The 13,784-nt window shown below is 47.4% G+C and overlaps 1 protein-coding gene across 4 annotated transcripts; it reads left to right on the top strand.

The window, feature by feature from the left end:
- Positions 1–242: 242 nt before the first annotated feature.
- LOC124681951 (myosin-17-like) lies at positions 243–4,938 on the top strand. Of its 4 annotated transcripts, none has more exons than XM_047216723.1 (19): positions 243–614; positions 738–862; positions 958–1,199; positions 1,286–1,405; positions 1,521–1,742; positions 1,842–1,981; positions 2,083–2,200; positions 2,280–2,354; positions 2,436–2,492; positions 2,590–2,751; positions 2,838–2,981; positions 3,151–3,276; positions 3,360–3,497; positions 3,592–3,662; positions 3,822–3,921; positions 4,012–4,125; positions 4,202–4,282; positions 4,359–4,453; positions 4,567–4,938. In XM_047216723.1, the coding sequence occupies exons 2-19, from the start codon at positions 751–753 to the stop codon at positions 4,676–4,678; spliced, it is 2,229 nt and encodes a 742-aa protein (XP_047072679.1). In that variant the 5' UTR covers positions 243–614; positions 738–750; the 3' UTR covers positions 4,679–4,938. The 4 variants fall into 4 exon arrangements, with proteins under 4 accessions (XP_047072679.1, XP_047072675.1, XP_047072676.1 ...); XM_047216719.1 differs by having other exon boundaries at positions 245–614; positions 3,073–3,276; XM_047216720.1 differs by having other exon boundaries at positions 246–614; positions 741–862; positions 3,073–3,276.
- Positions 4,939–13,784: the final 8,846 nt, after the last annotated feature.

The raw sequence follows: 13,784 nt of genomic DNA, 5'->3' as shown, positions 1-13,784 counted from the left end.
TAACTTTACAGAATGTACCACCTAGCGTTGGTTTTGCCTGCCCACAGACACCTCAAATTGCGGATTAGTCAGACTAAACATTTTTTCGTGAGAAGAAAAATGAAATGCGATAGTCTGAAGCATTCCAGCTGTTGGATGAGATGTGAGCGCAGCTTCTACTTGACGTGCCTATAATAAAACGGTTTAGTAGTTGAGATGCATTATTTGATCCTCTGTATTTATATTTATTAGTAGCACTATCAGGGCACTGGCCTACACAGACCTTTGCCAAGTTCTCCTTCTGGTTCTTTCGTTTTATTAGACAAGAAATGCACAAGTTCCTGCTTGCATATTCTACTCGGAAATATTCAGTCCCCTCGTATTGATTTCGCTGTCGGCGCGCACCGCTGAAGTTTCCCAGCTGGGAACGACCCCCGGATTTCCTATCTCCCTTTTTCCCTTGTAATGTTTTGAGGTGGCATGTCCTTGTTCCATGGTAAAGAGCAAGTCAGGGCAGGGGAAGGGAAAGTAGCTCGCCAGGAGAGGCTTTGACAAGAATGATGCAGCTGCCAGCTGCTGCAAGACTATGTGATGTCTGCTCGTGAGATCGATCAAGCATCTGATCTCACACGCTGGTAAGCTAGCTAGCTTAATCGATCATGTGATCTTACGCTCACCTACCCACTCGATCGTGTAAGTTCTCCATTAGTATGTTGATCCCCGAGATCTCACGCGCATGATCTATCTGCAAATTGAAGAAGAAGAAGCTTCATGGAGATCATGGATGGAGATCGGAGGAGGAAGCTAGGCGCGATCACCCGGCCGGCGCTCGGTCAGGACAGCCCGGCGCGGCGCCTGATCGCCTGGCTGCAACTTTTTTTCAGTGCGTCATCGATCTTAGCTCGTTCTCAATTTCCGCATCGATCGAGCTAGCTCATGATCCGTCGACATGCTTTTTTCTTTGGTCGTCTTTTGCAGAGGATTTTGTTCAGAGGTACGGCTGGCTGGCGAGGTGGGACGCCGCCGGGCGCCCCGCGTTCCTCCTCCTCTTCGCCTTCTTGGTCCAGAGGCACATGCGCCGGTCCTATCTGTCACAGCAGAAGTCGCGGCTGCAGAGGCAGGTCACCGCCGCCGTCACCGTGCAGGCGGCATGCCGGGCGATGGCGGCTCGCCGCGAGTTCTCCCTCCGGAGGCAGACCAGGGCAGCCGTATGCATCCAGGTAATTAACATCAATACAATGATGCAGTCAACTGTAGTACTAAGTGTCGTGTGTGGCTCTTACAATGAACATTTTGTCGTGTAAAGGCGCAATGGCGCGCACACAAGGAGCTGTGGAGCTACCTGACGATGAAGAGAGCCTCGGTGATCTGCCAGTGTGCTTGGAGGCAAAGCATTGCGAGGAGGCATCTTGGCAAGCTCAGACTGGTCCTCTCCTGGCTACCACTACCCATCTTCTACTGCTCACATCGCCACAATTCTTGATGTGTTGGTTTGTCATGCATTTGAGTGGCTGGTCATCTGAATTTGTTGAAATGTGCAGGACAATGTTGAGAGGCAGAGGCTTGATGAGATCTCCAGACTCCACGAGATGGTGGATGTGCTGCAGCAGGCGGTCGAGGACGCGGAGGTGAGGGTGATCGCCGAGCGGGAGGCGGCGATCAAGGCGATAGCGGAAGCGCCACCGGTGATCAAGGAGACAGTCGTGTGGGTAGAAGACACTGAGAAAGTTAACTCGTGGAATGCTGAAGTTGGGCGCCTGAAGGTCTGTCGCGCCAATGCTCCATCCAGAGATTTTACAATGTGCTATGGCTCACTCCAAATAAATACAGATACCAACTGCTTCTTGTTTTCTGTGCTGCAGGCTTTGCTGGGAGCAGAAATGCAGGCGACGTTTGACGCCAAGAAGGCGCTGTCAAAGGCTGAACTGAGGAATGAAAAACTGGCTAGGTTGCTTGGAGTTCAGGAGATTAAGAACAAAACGCTGCAAGATTCCCTCAAAAGGTCTTTTTTTGTGTGTGCATGTTTACCCTGTCGCACAATCCACTCTAGCTTGCTGTGTGTAAATGGTAGATAATTCGGATTTTTTCATTCGTGTTTAACAGGATGGAGGAGAGAGCTTCCGATCTCGATGCAGAAAACAGAATGCTCCGACAGGCTGTTGCGTCGGCCCCTGCTATCAATTCACCAGCTAGTGAAAACCACAAAGCACATGAACCTCAGGTACCTATAGTCACAAATTATTATTATTAATATTATTTATGATCACTGTACCAAAACATTTCTGTGTGCATGTTGACAGGCAACTTCAGAGAATGGGAAAACAACAAACGGTGCCATGAAGCCCATGATAGTGGACAGGGACGGTGACATTCATGTATGTATAATACTAGAATTAGTTTTATCGGTATTTTTGTGAAATGCGTTGCTAATTTGATCCGGTGGGATCTCTACCTAGGATAACAATGCTGAACTGCCTACCTCAAATGATTCTGAAGCTGAGAAGCAGCAGCAGGTAGGATTCATGGTCTGAACTTTTGGATAAGCTTGGAGCATTATCACAATTCACATGACGCGCCTTTGCAACATTTCTAACGTTTCTGAAAATCCAGGAGCTTCTGATCAAGTGTATATCTGAAGATCTGGGATTCTCGACCGGAAGGCCTATCGCTGCGTACCTCATCTACCGTTGCCTGGTCCACTGGAAATCGTTTGAAGAAGACAGAACCACAGTTTTTGACCGCATCATTCAGAAGATCAGTGCTGCAATTGAGGTATGTCACAACAGTATGCACAGCTCACACTTCCTATGGTTTGTAATAAATGTACGCATAATTTGATGTCGTTTCTTTCGTGCAAGGCACGGGACAGCAATGAAACATTAGCATATTGGCTATCCAATTCATGCACATTGCTGATGCTTCTCCAAAGGACACTGAAAAACAATGGTTCGGCTGCTTTGGCGCGTCAGAGGCGAAGAACATCGTCCCTCAACTCACCCAAGGTAATGCTGTAGAAATTCTCATTTTATCCTTAAGTGACGCAAATCAGTGAAGTTGGAATTATGTACTCAATACCAAGCTGGAAAATTCCAGGAAAACCAAGCTCCTGGTCATCCTGAGCGTTCAGTTTCGGATGGACGGCTGGTCGGTGCACTAACTGACATTTCCCAGGTTGAAGCCAAGTATCCGGCTCTTGCTTTCAAACAGCAGCTCACGGCATTGTTGGAGAAGGTCTATGGAGTGATCAGGCAGAACCTGAAGAAGGAACTGTCCCCTCTGCTTGGCCTGTGTATTCAGGTAAGTATTGTGCATCTCGTAAGTTGTCGCAAACGTTCAATGGAATAACCGAAATTTACAATGGAAATATAATCCTTCTCTAGGCACCAAGAACATTCGTCGTAAGCCCTAGGGGATCAGGCTCTCAAGGATCAGACATGGCACAGCAAGCCTCCATGGCACACTGGCAGAGCATCATCAAGATACTGACGAATTCTCTCAACTTTTTGAAATCAAATTACGTATGTTCCAAAATGCACAAACTATACTACAGTACTGTTTGCTGTCGTTATTCGAAACACGCCTCATTTCACGCTTTTTCCATTGCATTTGCAGGTGCCTCCGTTCCTGATCTGCAAGTTGTTCACCCAAGTGTTTTCATTCATCAATGTGCAACTATTTAACAGGTAATACATGCATAACTGTTACTGTTCTTCACTCATATATATCAAAACTAGTAGCATGAACAGATGAGTCGCGATACAAACTTTCGAGTAATAAAGTACCCTTTGTCGAATAAAAGAAAAGGCTCACATGATAGTTTTTTTTTTTTGCCTCAATTGCAGTCTCCTGCTACGGCGTGAATGCTGCTCGTTCAGTAATGGGGAGTATGTTAAAGCCGGACTCGATGAGCTAGAGCACTGGTGCCATTGGCTAACGGAAGAGGTGACAACATTTTCTCCACTATTGTTGCAACACAGAGATATCTTTGGAAGCAGGTATTAACCAACCTAACCAATCTTGATCTGAAAACAGTATGCAGGTTCTTCCTGGGACGAGCTGAAGCATATTCGGCAGGCGGTCACGCTTTTGATACTCGAAGAGAAGCACAGCAAGTCTCTCAAGGAGATCACTGAAGACTTCTGCGCAGTAAGTCTGAACCTGCATCTATATATAGCCTTTTTAAATTAAACATCGTTCTTATGTGTTTCTGTCTTGCCAATAGGCACTTAGCATGCAGCAACTATACCGGATCAGCACGATGTACTGCGACGACAAGTACGGAACCATGGGCATCCCGTCAGAGGTAGGCCACTCAATATACTTATAATTAGCAGGTTGTATGTTTCATCACTTATCGGACTGAATGGTCGAAATTGCAGGTCGTTTCGAGCATGCGAGCCAAGATGATCGGTGGATCGAGCAGCCCATCGGTGCAAGATGACATCAACTCTTTCCTGCTAGACGATGACTTCAGGTTCCCGCATGATCCTACTCCCCCTATTTTCCGTTAACTGGCTCCGTTTAGAGTACCAGAATCTCTTCATCTCATTGGTACTGAAACTGGCTGTATTTATTTTTTTGCTGCAGCATACCGTTCTCTGTGGATGACATCTCCAGGCTGATGGTGCATGTCGACACAGCAGATATGGATCTGCCGCCGCTGATCCAGGAGAAAAATGGCTCCCCGTTTGAGCTCTGAAGTGAAAGAAGAAAACACGGCCGATGATCAACACGCCCTTTTGGTGTTGTAGTGATGTTGTATATAGCGCCACAGTTTTGAGTTTTGGGTACATAAAATACATCCATACATGGTTGTTTTTTTTTAGTTTCCTTTTGGCTGGTTTTTGAGCGTGGAGTGATTCAATGGTTTTGCGTGTGCAAAGTTGTAAACAAGAAGTGAACTGTGTGTAACTATGTATAGTCATGAAAGAAAGAGAAAGGAAGGAGATTTTGTGTTTTGGTCGCTGAGGAATGAGGAGGTTGATGCTTGCAAGCCAAGTACACGTGCCCTGACGCATATGTGTATATCGCCACATTTGCTATGATGAAGGTGTTGAAATTGTATACTTTTCTGTCATATTCGATCGTTTTCCAAGTCGCCGTTTGAGAATCTGTCACTTGAAGCTGACGCCTGCGTGTATCTGCGCCGATCATTGCTTCCTTATTATTCTGAGTTTGATCGCGAGAGGAGCTTGATCGATTGACTGACCCTGTCCATGCGATCTGGAAGCCGCCAGCGCATAGATGGCTGATCGCGAGAGGAGCTTGATCGATGGGCCGCTGGTAATACCTGAGCTGAGCAACATCGGTGGCACTGTGGCTGACAACGATGCAACAGTGATGCAGATCAAGAGCAGGACACCTGCTCATAAGTGGAATCTTGGGAAAGAACTGTTTGATTGTCTAGCTAGAACCTACTGTAGCAGAGTGACGCAGAGAGCGTGCTCGGGCTGAGTCCTAGTCGTAGTGCTAATTAATCCAGCGCGCAACCACCCGGAGGTAGATAGGAAGGAGTAGCAGTTTAGCGCTGCGTGATGCACGTGCAGGTAGGCCTAGCTGAAACATGGATCGGTTTTGATCATGCGACAAGTATGTCTAATGATACAGGAATCAGGAGTGGAGCTGGAGGCGTGTGGATGCCCGATCCCAGAAACGATCATCAGCCGGGACGAGCCTCCGTCATGCAAAAACCATTCCAACCTTGGCAACGGGTGCCATGATAAGAGGGAGGGGGTTTTGCATTGCAACGTCGCGCAATCGGTGCAGTGTATTGTGTAGCTATCACAGCTAGCTAACCGTAGGACCAGCTGGCCAGTCCGTTCAGCCCGCCTCCCTGGCATGAAAACCGTGAACGCAATTGGGATGGCGATTTTGGAAGGCCCCGACATCTCTCTAAAATAAAAATTCAGAATAGTCGGTGCAACAACTCCTTCCTTGCTCTCGCTCCTCTGTCGTCTCCTCCAGGCGACGGGGAGCGAAACCCTAGTTCCCCGCCGCCTCCTTCCCCACCCTCGGCCAGCCTCCTCGTCGCCTCCCGAGGCCGCCGCCGGCGAAGCCGTGCGCCGCCAAGGACGGGGGCGGCGAGGATCTATGCCTCTCGGGCCCCTGCATGGCTGTTCAGGAGGGAGGCCACCATGCCGGTCCCGGAGGTCTCCGCCGCCCGCGCTGGGCTCGCCGCCGCCCGCGCTTGGCTCGCCGCCGCCTCCCCTCGTCACGCCCGCGTCGTCCTCGCCGCTGCGCGCCGGCCCTGACGGCGGGCTTGCGGGCCGGACCCGGCCTTCGCTGCTCTCTGCGGCTCGCCGTCCGGTCTGCAGCGCCCCGTCCGACCATGGCGGCGGCGGGATCTCCCCGGCTTGGCTGAGGCGCGGGGGTTGCAGTGGTCGGGCCTGATCTGGGCTTCGGCGATGGGCGGCCGATCTGCTGCCTTCTGCAGCGGTCTGGCCGGGCCGCGCTGCTCAGGCGTGTGTTTGGGCGTTTGGTGGACGGCAACAAGGTCCTCTGTGCGGCTCGCCATGCCTACGGCCAAGGCCTGCTTGGGCCTGACGCTCCAGGCGAAAGCCTCGCACCATTGGTGCCGATGTTGGCGGTACCTTGGGTACCGTTTCCCCTGTTGAGGGCTTCATCGAGGAGCCTGGTCTCCTGCTGTCGCGAGTTGATGCATTCTCCGGGTGAAAACCTCTGCTCCTCGGAGCGGGCGGCGGCGACACACTGTACCGTTACCTTCTTGAAGGCGCCGCTTTTGGAGTCTGTGTTCCTCGTGGTGTGGTAGATGCGTGGCAGTTGTGCATGGTTGCCTTGTCGTCGAGGATGGTGGATGCCGGGGCGGCGGCCCCGGACGGTTGACGTGCGCCGAGGCGGCGGCCTCGGATGGTCTTGCAGCAATGACTCCATGGGGTGTTGTCATGGTCTAGCAAGGCTTGGGTGGCGTGTTGGTGCTACGTGGGTAGCGAGCTCGTCGGCCCGGCCTACACGACGGGGCGGTCGGTGTGGCTGGCATGTCGGGGCGGCGGCCCCGGATCTTTTGGCGCGGCGTTCGTGGTCTGCGTGTGGTCGTCTTGGTAGTTTGGGCTACAAGACGTCCATGTCGTGCGGCGTTGCGGCTCGCCTCCGAGCAGGGGACGCCGGAGCAGCGGCTCCGGGTTTGGTGGTGTGTGTTTGGTCGTCGGCGGTCTGGTATCGTGTGGGCGATGAGGCTCCGGTGTTTGTGCGGTTTTTGGGCCGGTTTTCCTTATAAACTCGGCCGCTCTGTATGGTTTTTGGGCCCGGTTTCCCTTATTAACTGAGCCAAATCTTCCTCTATCAATACATCGTGCAGCTCACCTGCCGAATTCTCAATTGGGATGGCGAATGCCATCACCGGTTTTGACTAATCCAGGTGCACACAACATTAATCCAGCTAGATCGTGAATCATGATTACGCTAGAGACAAAGGTTTCTGCGTGTTATCTTTGCAAAGGTATAATCCTCACAAAAAACTTTCTTAGCAAGTGAGAGAGAAGCAGCATAGTGGGCTTTCAAATGAGAGGTTTTTCCCGTGAAAGGAGAGTGTCATGAATCAATGAGCTGAGAGCTCAGTACTTAGAGGTATTCAAGCACCGCTTTCGTCTTGCCTTGAGAAGGACTTGTTTAGATCGTGTTTCTCTAGTAAAATTGGTTTTGCTTTGGCTGATTTTCTCGAACATACCGTCGGTTTGCAAAATGAAAGATGGCCATGGTGAATGAAGCTGGATTCAGACAGCCCACCGCTTTTATCAAATGATGCTATCCCCACGAATGAAAGAAATAAATCAATTAAATAGTTGTAGGCTCCTCCATCGGCTGCGAGTGAGGGAGACGCCTTTTTTCGATAATGGACGCTTCATTACTTCAAATGTTTTTAAGCATTACACCCAGCCTCTGCATAACTAGGATACACACTGCCGTTTAGTAGTCCAGTATCAAACAAAAGGAGATAAAAAGAAGGATGTAAAAAGCCAACTACTGTAAAGCTCCATTGGCTTCAATCCTTCGACTATGCAATCACCCATGTTGGGAAATAAACTCCCTGACCGTGTTCTCCAACCGTGTAGACACCTCCGTAAAGAGGTCTCGATCTTCCAAACGCTGAAGTGAGAGATACACCTACCAATTCAGGAGACCCTTGTCCTTCATCAAGCTCCTAAGGATGTATTGATGGAGCACCCTTTTGAATAGAAAGTGGTGTCACAACAGTGGGGCAGCAACCTCCGCCGCCTTTCTAGACCCTGGAGTATGATTGACCATATCATCCATCGAGTGGTCTTAAGCGCTCAGTGCATCAATACTGAACTCGAATGTGCGCGCTTTGGAAGAGAAAGTAATGCCACAAGGCATAGAGTGGGAGGTCATAAGCACATATACCTTAAAATCCATTCTAGACGGAATCAAAAAGACATATCTGGTAGCCGGGTTGAGCCCGCATTTTTGATCCATCTACGAAGCCTGCTTCTCCACAGTAGAAACACATCAAAAGTCAGGTAGGGCAGTGAATTGCTCAATCGTGCCTTTACCCGGTGCCCATGCCTTGTTCTTTTCTATTCAAGTGATCCTTTTAGTTTTTTCCATGTAATGGGTGACCCATTTCACTAGCAGTGGCGTGGCAAAACCAACCTTAGTGACGTGGATTTGGCACGCCACTAATATCGCGTCAGTGGTATTTGGTACATGTGGTGTGTCCCTGGCGCTCCACATGTATTTGACACGCCGTAGGTACCAAATGGTCTAGTGGCGTGTGCGTTAGTAAGCCACGCCACTACAGTTTTTTCGAATTAAAACAAAATTCTTGCTTTATTCAAGTTTACAGCAAAGAGAAATACAAGAAGCACAACAAAAATAGATTATTACCATAGTCAACAAGCTTTCATATTGGTTAATCAAATCCATGCGTTACTAAAGAACATGCAAATTTGGTTCAAACAAAAAAACAATAAGCAAATATACTCTTGGTTCACAAACAAACAAGGAAGCACCACAATTGGGCACACCGCCTAACTACACTAGATACTGCTAATGACAAAGAGAATGCTCAAGATCGGGTGTGTGATGGTCCTAGCAGCGATGAGCATGACTTGTCCAACTTGTAGATTGTCTACTTCTATATGGAACGCCCTCCACGTCCATGCTCATCATTGGTGTACGTAACGGTGCTCATCAAACCCGTCAAAGAAGAGAGTTCTCCAACACACCGTCATGCCAAGCCATCACCAGGAATGGGAAGCTTTCACACATCCTTCTTAGATAATTTTTAGGATGCCAAAAGAGTAATAATGAAGTCAAACGAGGCCAATACAATTGCAATGTATGAAGAGAAGAAAATAGGAAAGGATAGAAGAAGTAACTTGAAATAACATACCATGTTGTGTTTAGCAATAATTGCTTTTGTCAAACGGGTCACAAATGGTACCCCAATGAAGGAATTGGGGGCCGGTAAGATCTCTAAGAGGCGAATGTGTTCATAGTCGCTCAGGTTACATCTTGGGAAGATGATGGCAGCATCATATGGGTCTTCATCCCCACCACTGAGATAGAAAATAGTAATCGTCGTGACTTGTCCTATCGAAGAAAAACATACCATTTCTCCTCCGATGATACAATTTGAAGTGATGAATTGCTTCCAACATCCGCCTCCCATACGGGTCAATGTCTCTTCTTTCTCCACGGCAATGTCATGTGTACCCCCAGGCGCCTGAAAGCGCACACTCTGTCCGGCTACTTCATCGAACAATAACTTAACATTGAATGGAACAATCATACATCATAAACAAAAGAATAATGAGCAAAAGGGGAATACACTTCAAATACGGATATAAAGTAGAATGAAAAAGAATAGTACCACATAATCTTTAAACTCGTCAAACATGTAGACACTAAACAATGATCTCGATGACAAGCAAGAGGCGCACTCACCTTTGCATGTTTGTCACATCGCCATGCATCCTAAAAATAACATCAATAATCATCGAAATAAACTAACAACAATACACATCCATGTGACCAGAGAATCATAGTAAGCTTAATGTACATTACACATATTAACTAAACATAGAGCATAGATAAACTACATAATGAAAATTTTCATAATAAAGATAGAATATTCTAAAAAAACACATCAAGATAGAACATAAAGTCTACTACGATAACTTAAAGATAATCCTCAATGTCCTAGTCAATCCAATTCCTCCACATGGAGAGCCTTCCAATCAACGCCTCCAAAGAATCTGTTGTCCCTAGAGTCAAACTCGATATCCTGAAAGTTAAACTCGTTGTCACTATACAAGTCCTCCCTCTTAGCCCATGCCGGAGGGACTGCCTCCTGGTCGTGTTGGCCTGCCTTGGAGCCCTCGAAGAACTGGCGGTTGTACGCCATCACTGCAAGGTCCTCGCAGTAATGCTGCACTAACAAGGGGTAACCTTAACAATGTCCATAATGATGAACTTGGGTTTTGAGGAAGGAGAGCGCTGGTGAGTTCAAAGACCGGTCAAACAAACTAGGCAGACGACGAAAGTATGATCAAAGGCGAAACGTCAAGATTGTATTATCGAAACTAGAGTTACAAGGGTGTTACGGGTTATGAGTCTAGATCTCACTCGATGGCTCCCCCCTATCCCTTATATAGTGGTCTAGATCTCAGAGTTCACCTTCGGGTTGATTACAATGCTTCTATCAGTTCACCCGATATGGGCCTAAGCTAACCTATTTAACATAGCAATTGGGCTTCGGCTCCATGCGTTATTCTTCATGGGCTTCACCTATTCCTTCTGGGATTCGCACCAGGGATGGTAACGTTGAGTACCCGATACGGCATACCCATGTTAGTAGCCCTCGGGACTCTACTCGAGTTGTAGACTCGGGTCGAGTCTCAGTGTTTCAACTTCTTTCTCCACGACTTGAATATGTAATTAATTTATTTCTTCAGTCAATAATGAATGTCATATGATCGTAGGGATACTGGGTAACAAGCCTGGTGCATCCGACGGATCGGGAATCAGTTAATTCTTGAGAAAATGCGAGTAAACCTACTTTAAACTCACGTCCCCAGACACGAATTTGGATAACTGGTGTAATCCATCTCGAGCCACAGAGGTATTATCGAGTTATGAATTCCAACATAATATTAAGGGTACCTGACGCGCCCATCAGGATTTTTCATCATATCGACGACGACATGGATAATTCTAATAGAGCGCGGTCTTGGGAAATGTTAGGCCTCACAGGACGGATCATGATGGTGTTACTTTCATGCTGAAAAGCACGGCTTCCAGACATGTTATCGCGGCAGACGCGGTCCAGGAATTAATTTATCGAGTGCCTTGTTTGGCTCTTGGAATACCCGAAGTAGATGAATTAATCTTATTCAAACTGGTGCACTCCCGATGGGAGTAATGGACGAGGCAATTTTTGAAGTGTTTGCCACTTGAACATATACTCAAGACATTTAATACCCTATACTGCGCACCGGTTTGAATTACCGAATCTTTGTTTTAATCGGGATGCGCGATTAGCACTCCTGGTGGAAGTAGCACCCAAGGCTATACTCAAGTATTTTAACCTATAATAAAACATATCATCCTAATTTCATCATGAAAAATGTTAACCTGTCTGGTGGAACTCTATTTCTATCGCGTGTGCGGTCAGCGTTCCAGATGGGCGTAGCTCCCGAGGCTATCCTCGAGTACTTGTATTCAAGAATAGATGATGATTGAGAAATACGCCATATTTTCTCGCGTTTAAACCCCTAGCTAAGTCAAGAAATTGACTAAGTTTGCCTCTCAACTTGCCACTAATGTCTAATCAATGCAAATATGTGCAATCTCATCTATTTTGGATGTTTTGCAGGATGTCACGTCATAGTGGCAAATGTACCTGCAATTACTGAAGAAAATCACGACAGGAGCATGGCAAAGTTGACTACGCTCGGTAAGGCGGTTCCAGGGGATTTAACGGGCACCGGTAGGGGCAAGCCCCGCCCGTACCGTCCACCCGTACCATGTGCTGCTGCGTTCTCGAGGTCAAACTCTATAAAAGTCGGCAAGGGACCGATGCAAAAGAGAGAGCCATTCGTCGCCAAACAGAGCGTCCATCCACCAGATCCATCTGCAACACACCAAAGTAGATCCATCCCATAGTTCATCCATTCCATCCTCCATCTCCTCTATAGCCATAGCCATCACCATTGTAATAGAGATCTCCTTGAGATTGGCGACCATTGTGAGAATATTGTGATTTCAATCTAAGTATTTTGCAGAATGATTTCTATGTTTGATCTTGATCTTGATATTATGTGTGAGTAGTCCTCACGGACTGTGGGTTGGGGTGAATCCTCGCAGCAACTATGTGCATCTAATCTTATGTTTATGTGTAAGGATTTAATATGAGTTTTGTGATCTTGTATCCTTGTCTCTTTGCCTCGTCTTTCATGATCTGCAGGTACCAATGTCATTAGAGAGGATCAAGGGAAGAGGTGGGATGAGTGGAGAACGGTGTGTACGTGCGAAACCTCAGTGACAAAAAGGGGAAAGTACTGGTACATGTTTAGTGATTCATTCGGGATCATAGCACAATCATCTAGATGAAGGCTTCGGTATGTATTTTCTTAATAACTGTTGTTGCTTGCGGCTGTGAGGACAATGGTTGGACCATTAGGATCTTGTCACCTTTGGCTTTAGGGGCAAGGGTATTTACGGATGTGCTACCCACAAATATCTTATCTACATTTTATCTGTTACACATATGCGCTTTATTTATATATGTATGCATAACTGCAGGTGGAACCTTAACCCTGGTCTATTTCCATCATTGAACACAACCCTCTGAAAAGTAAACTAGATAGGTCCCGTATACTAGCAAAGTCTTGTAGACGTTTCCTTCATTTACACCATTTAGTAGTGCTTTCCAAGGTTCGATTAAACCTAGGTCTTCTAGGGAAAAAGCTTACCATACTACAATCCGTAATCCGGATCGGAGGTATCAACCCTTTTTCTGGCGCCGTTGCTGGGGAAGCAATTTCGCTATTTCGGTAAGGTTACTAGAGACCTTGTTAGTTATTTATTTTTAATTTTTAGTTTTTATTTATTATTATTAGTTTACTGTTTTACTTATACTTGAAAACCCAAAAAGAACAAGTAGTTAATTTATTTTTCAATGATAGAACGAAACCCAAAAAGATAATCACTATTGCAGAAAAGAAGCTTGAGGAATATGCTATCCCTAATATATACTATATATCAAAGCTGACCCCTTTTGCTGAATTCTCAGCGATTTGGAGTTTTAACACTGTTCATGGTTGCTTTTTATCCAACAGAAGCTTGACGCGTGGGCAACTTTTTACGAACGATGGGTAATCTAGAACATCCCAACTGAGTTTCGTCGGTTAAAGCGGACCAGCCCACGATCTTGTTTTCTTTGATATCCTTTCCTTATTTTTCTCATCCTATCCCCCACGCCGACCGCCTCTGGTCAACCTTATCCTCCGTCCCACCCCCAGGTTCCTCCTCGGAGACACCGCTTCGGCGGCCGGTTTCTACAGAGGCAGGAGAGACCGTGTCCTAGCCTTCATGGAGAGGAGCTGTAGACGGCCGGAAATGTATGGAGTTGGGCGCCGGGTGAGAGGTGGGCAGCGGCAGGTGGCGTTGCGTGGCCGGCGCGGTGGAGGACCTCGGAGCCCTCTTCCATGCCTTTCCCCACCTCCACCTCCACCGCTTACCCCCATCTCCATTCATTTTTCCATCCGCATCTTCACCGGGGAGTGCTCCATCCGCAGCCATGGCTAGGTCTTCAGATTGGAATT

Source organism: Lolium rigidum, unplaced genomic scaffold (assembly GCF_022539505.1).
Source record: "Lolium rigidum isolate FL_2022 unplaced genomic scaffold, APGP_CSIRO_Lrig_0.1 contig_62169_1, whole genome shotgun sequence".
Lineage (NCBI taxonomy): Eukaryota > Viridiplantae > Streptophyta > Magnoliopsida > Poales > Poaceae > Lolium > Lolium rigidum.
Note: the sequence above shows the minus strand (reverse complement) of the source record. Positions and strands in the feature narration are given on the sequence as shown.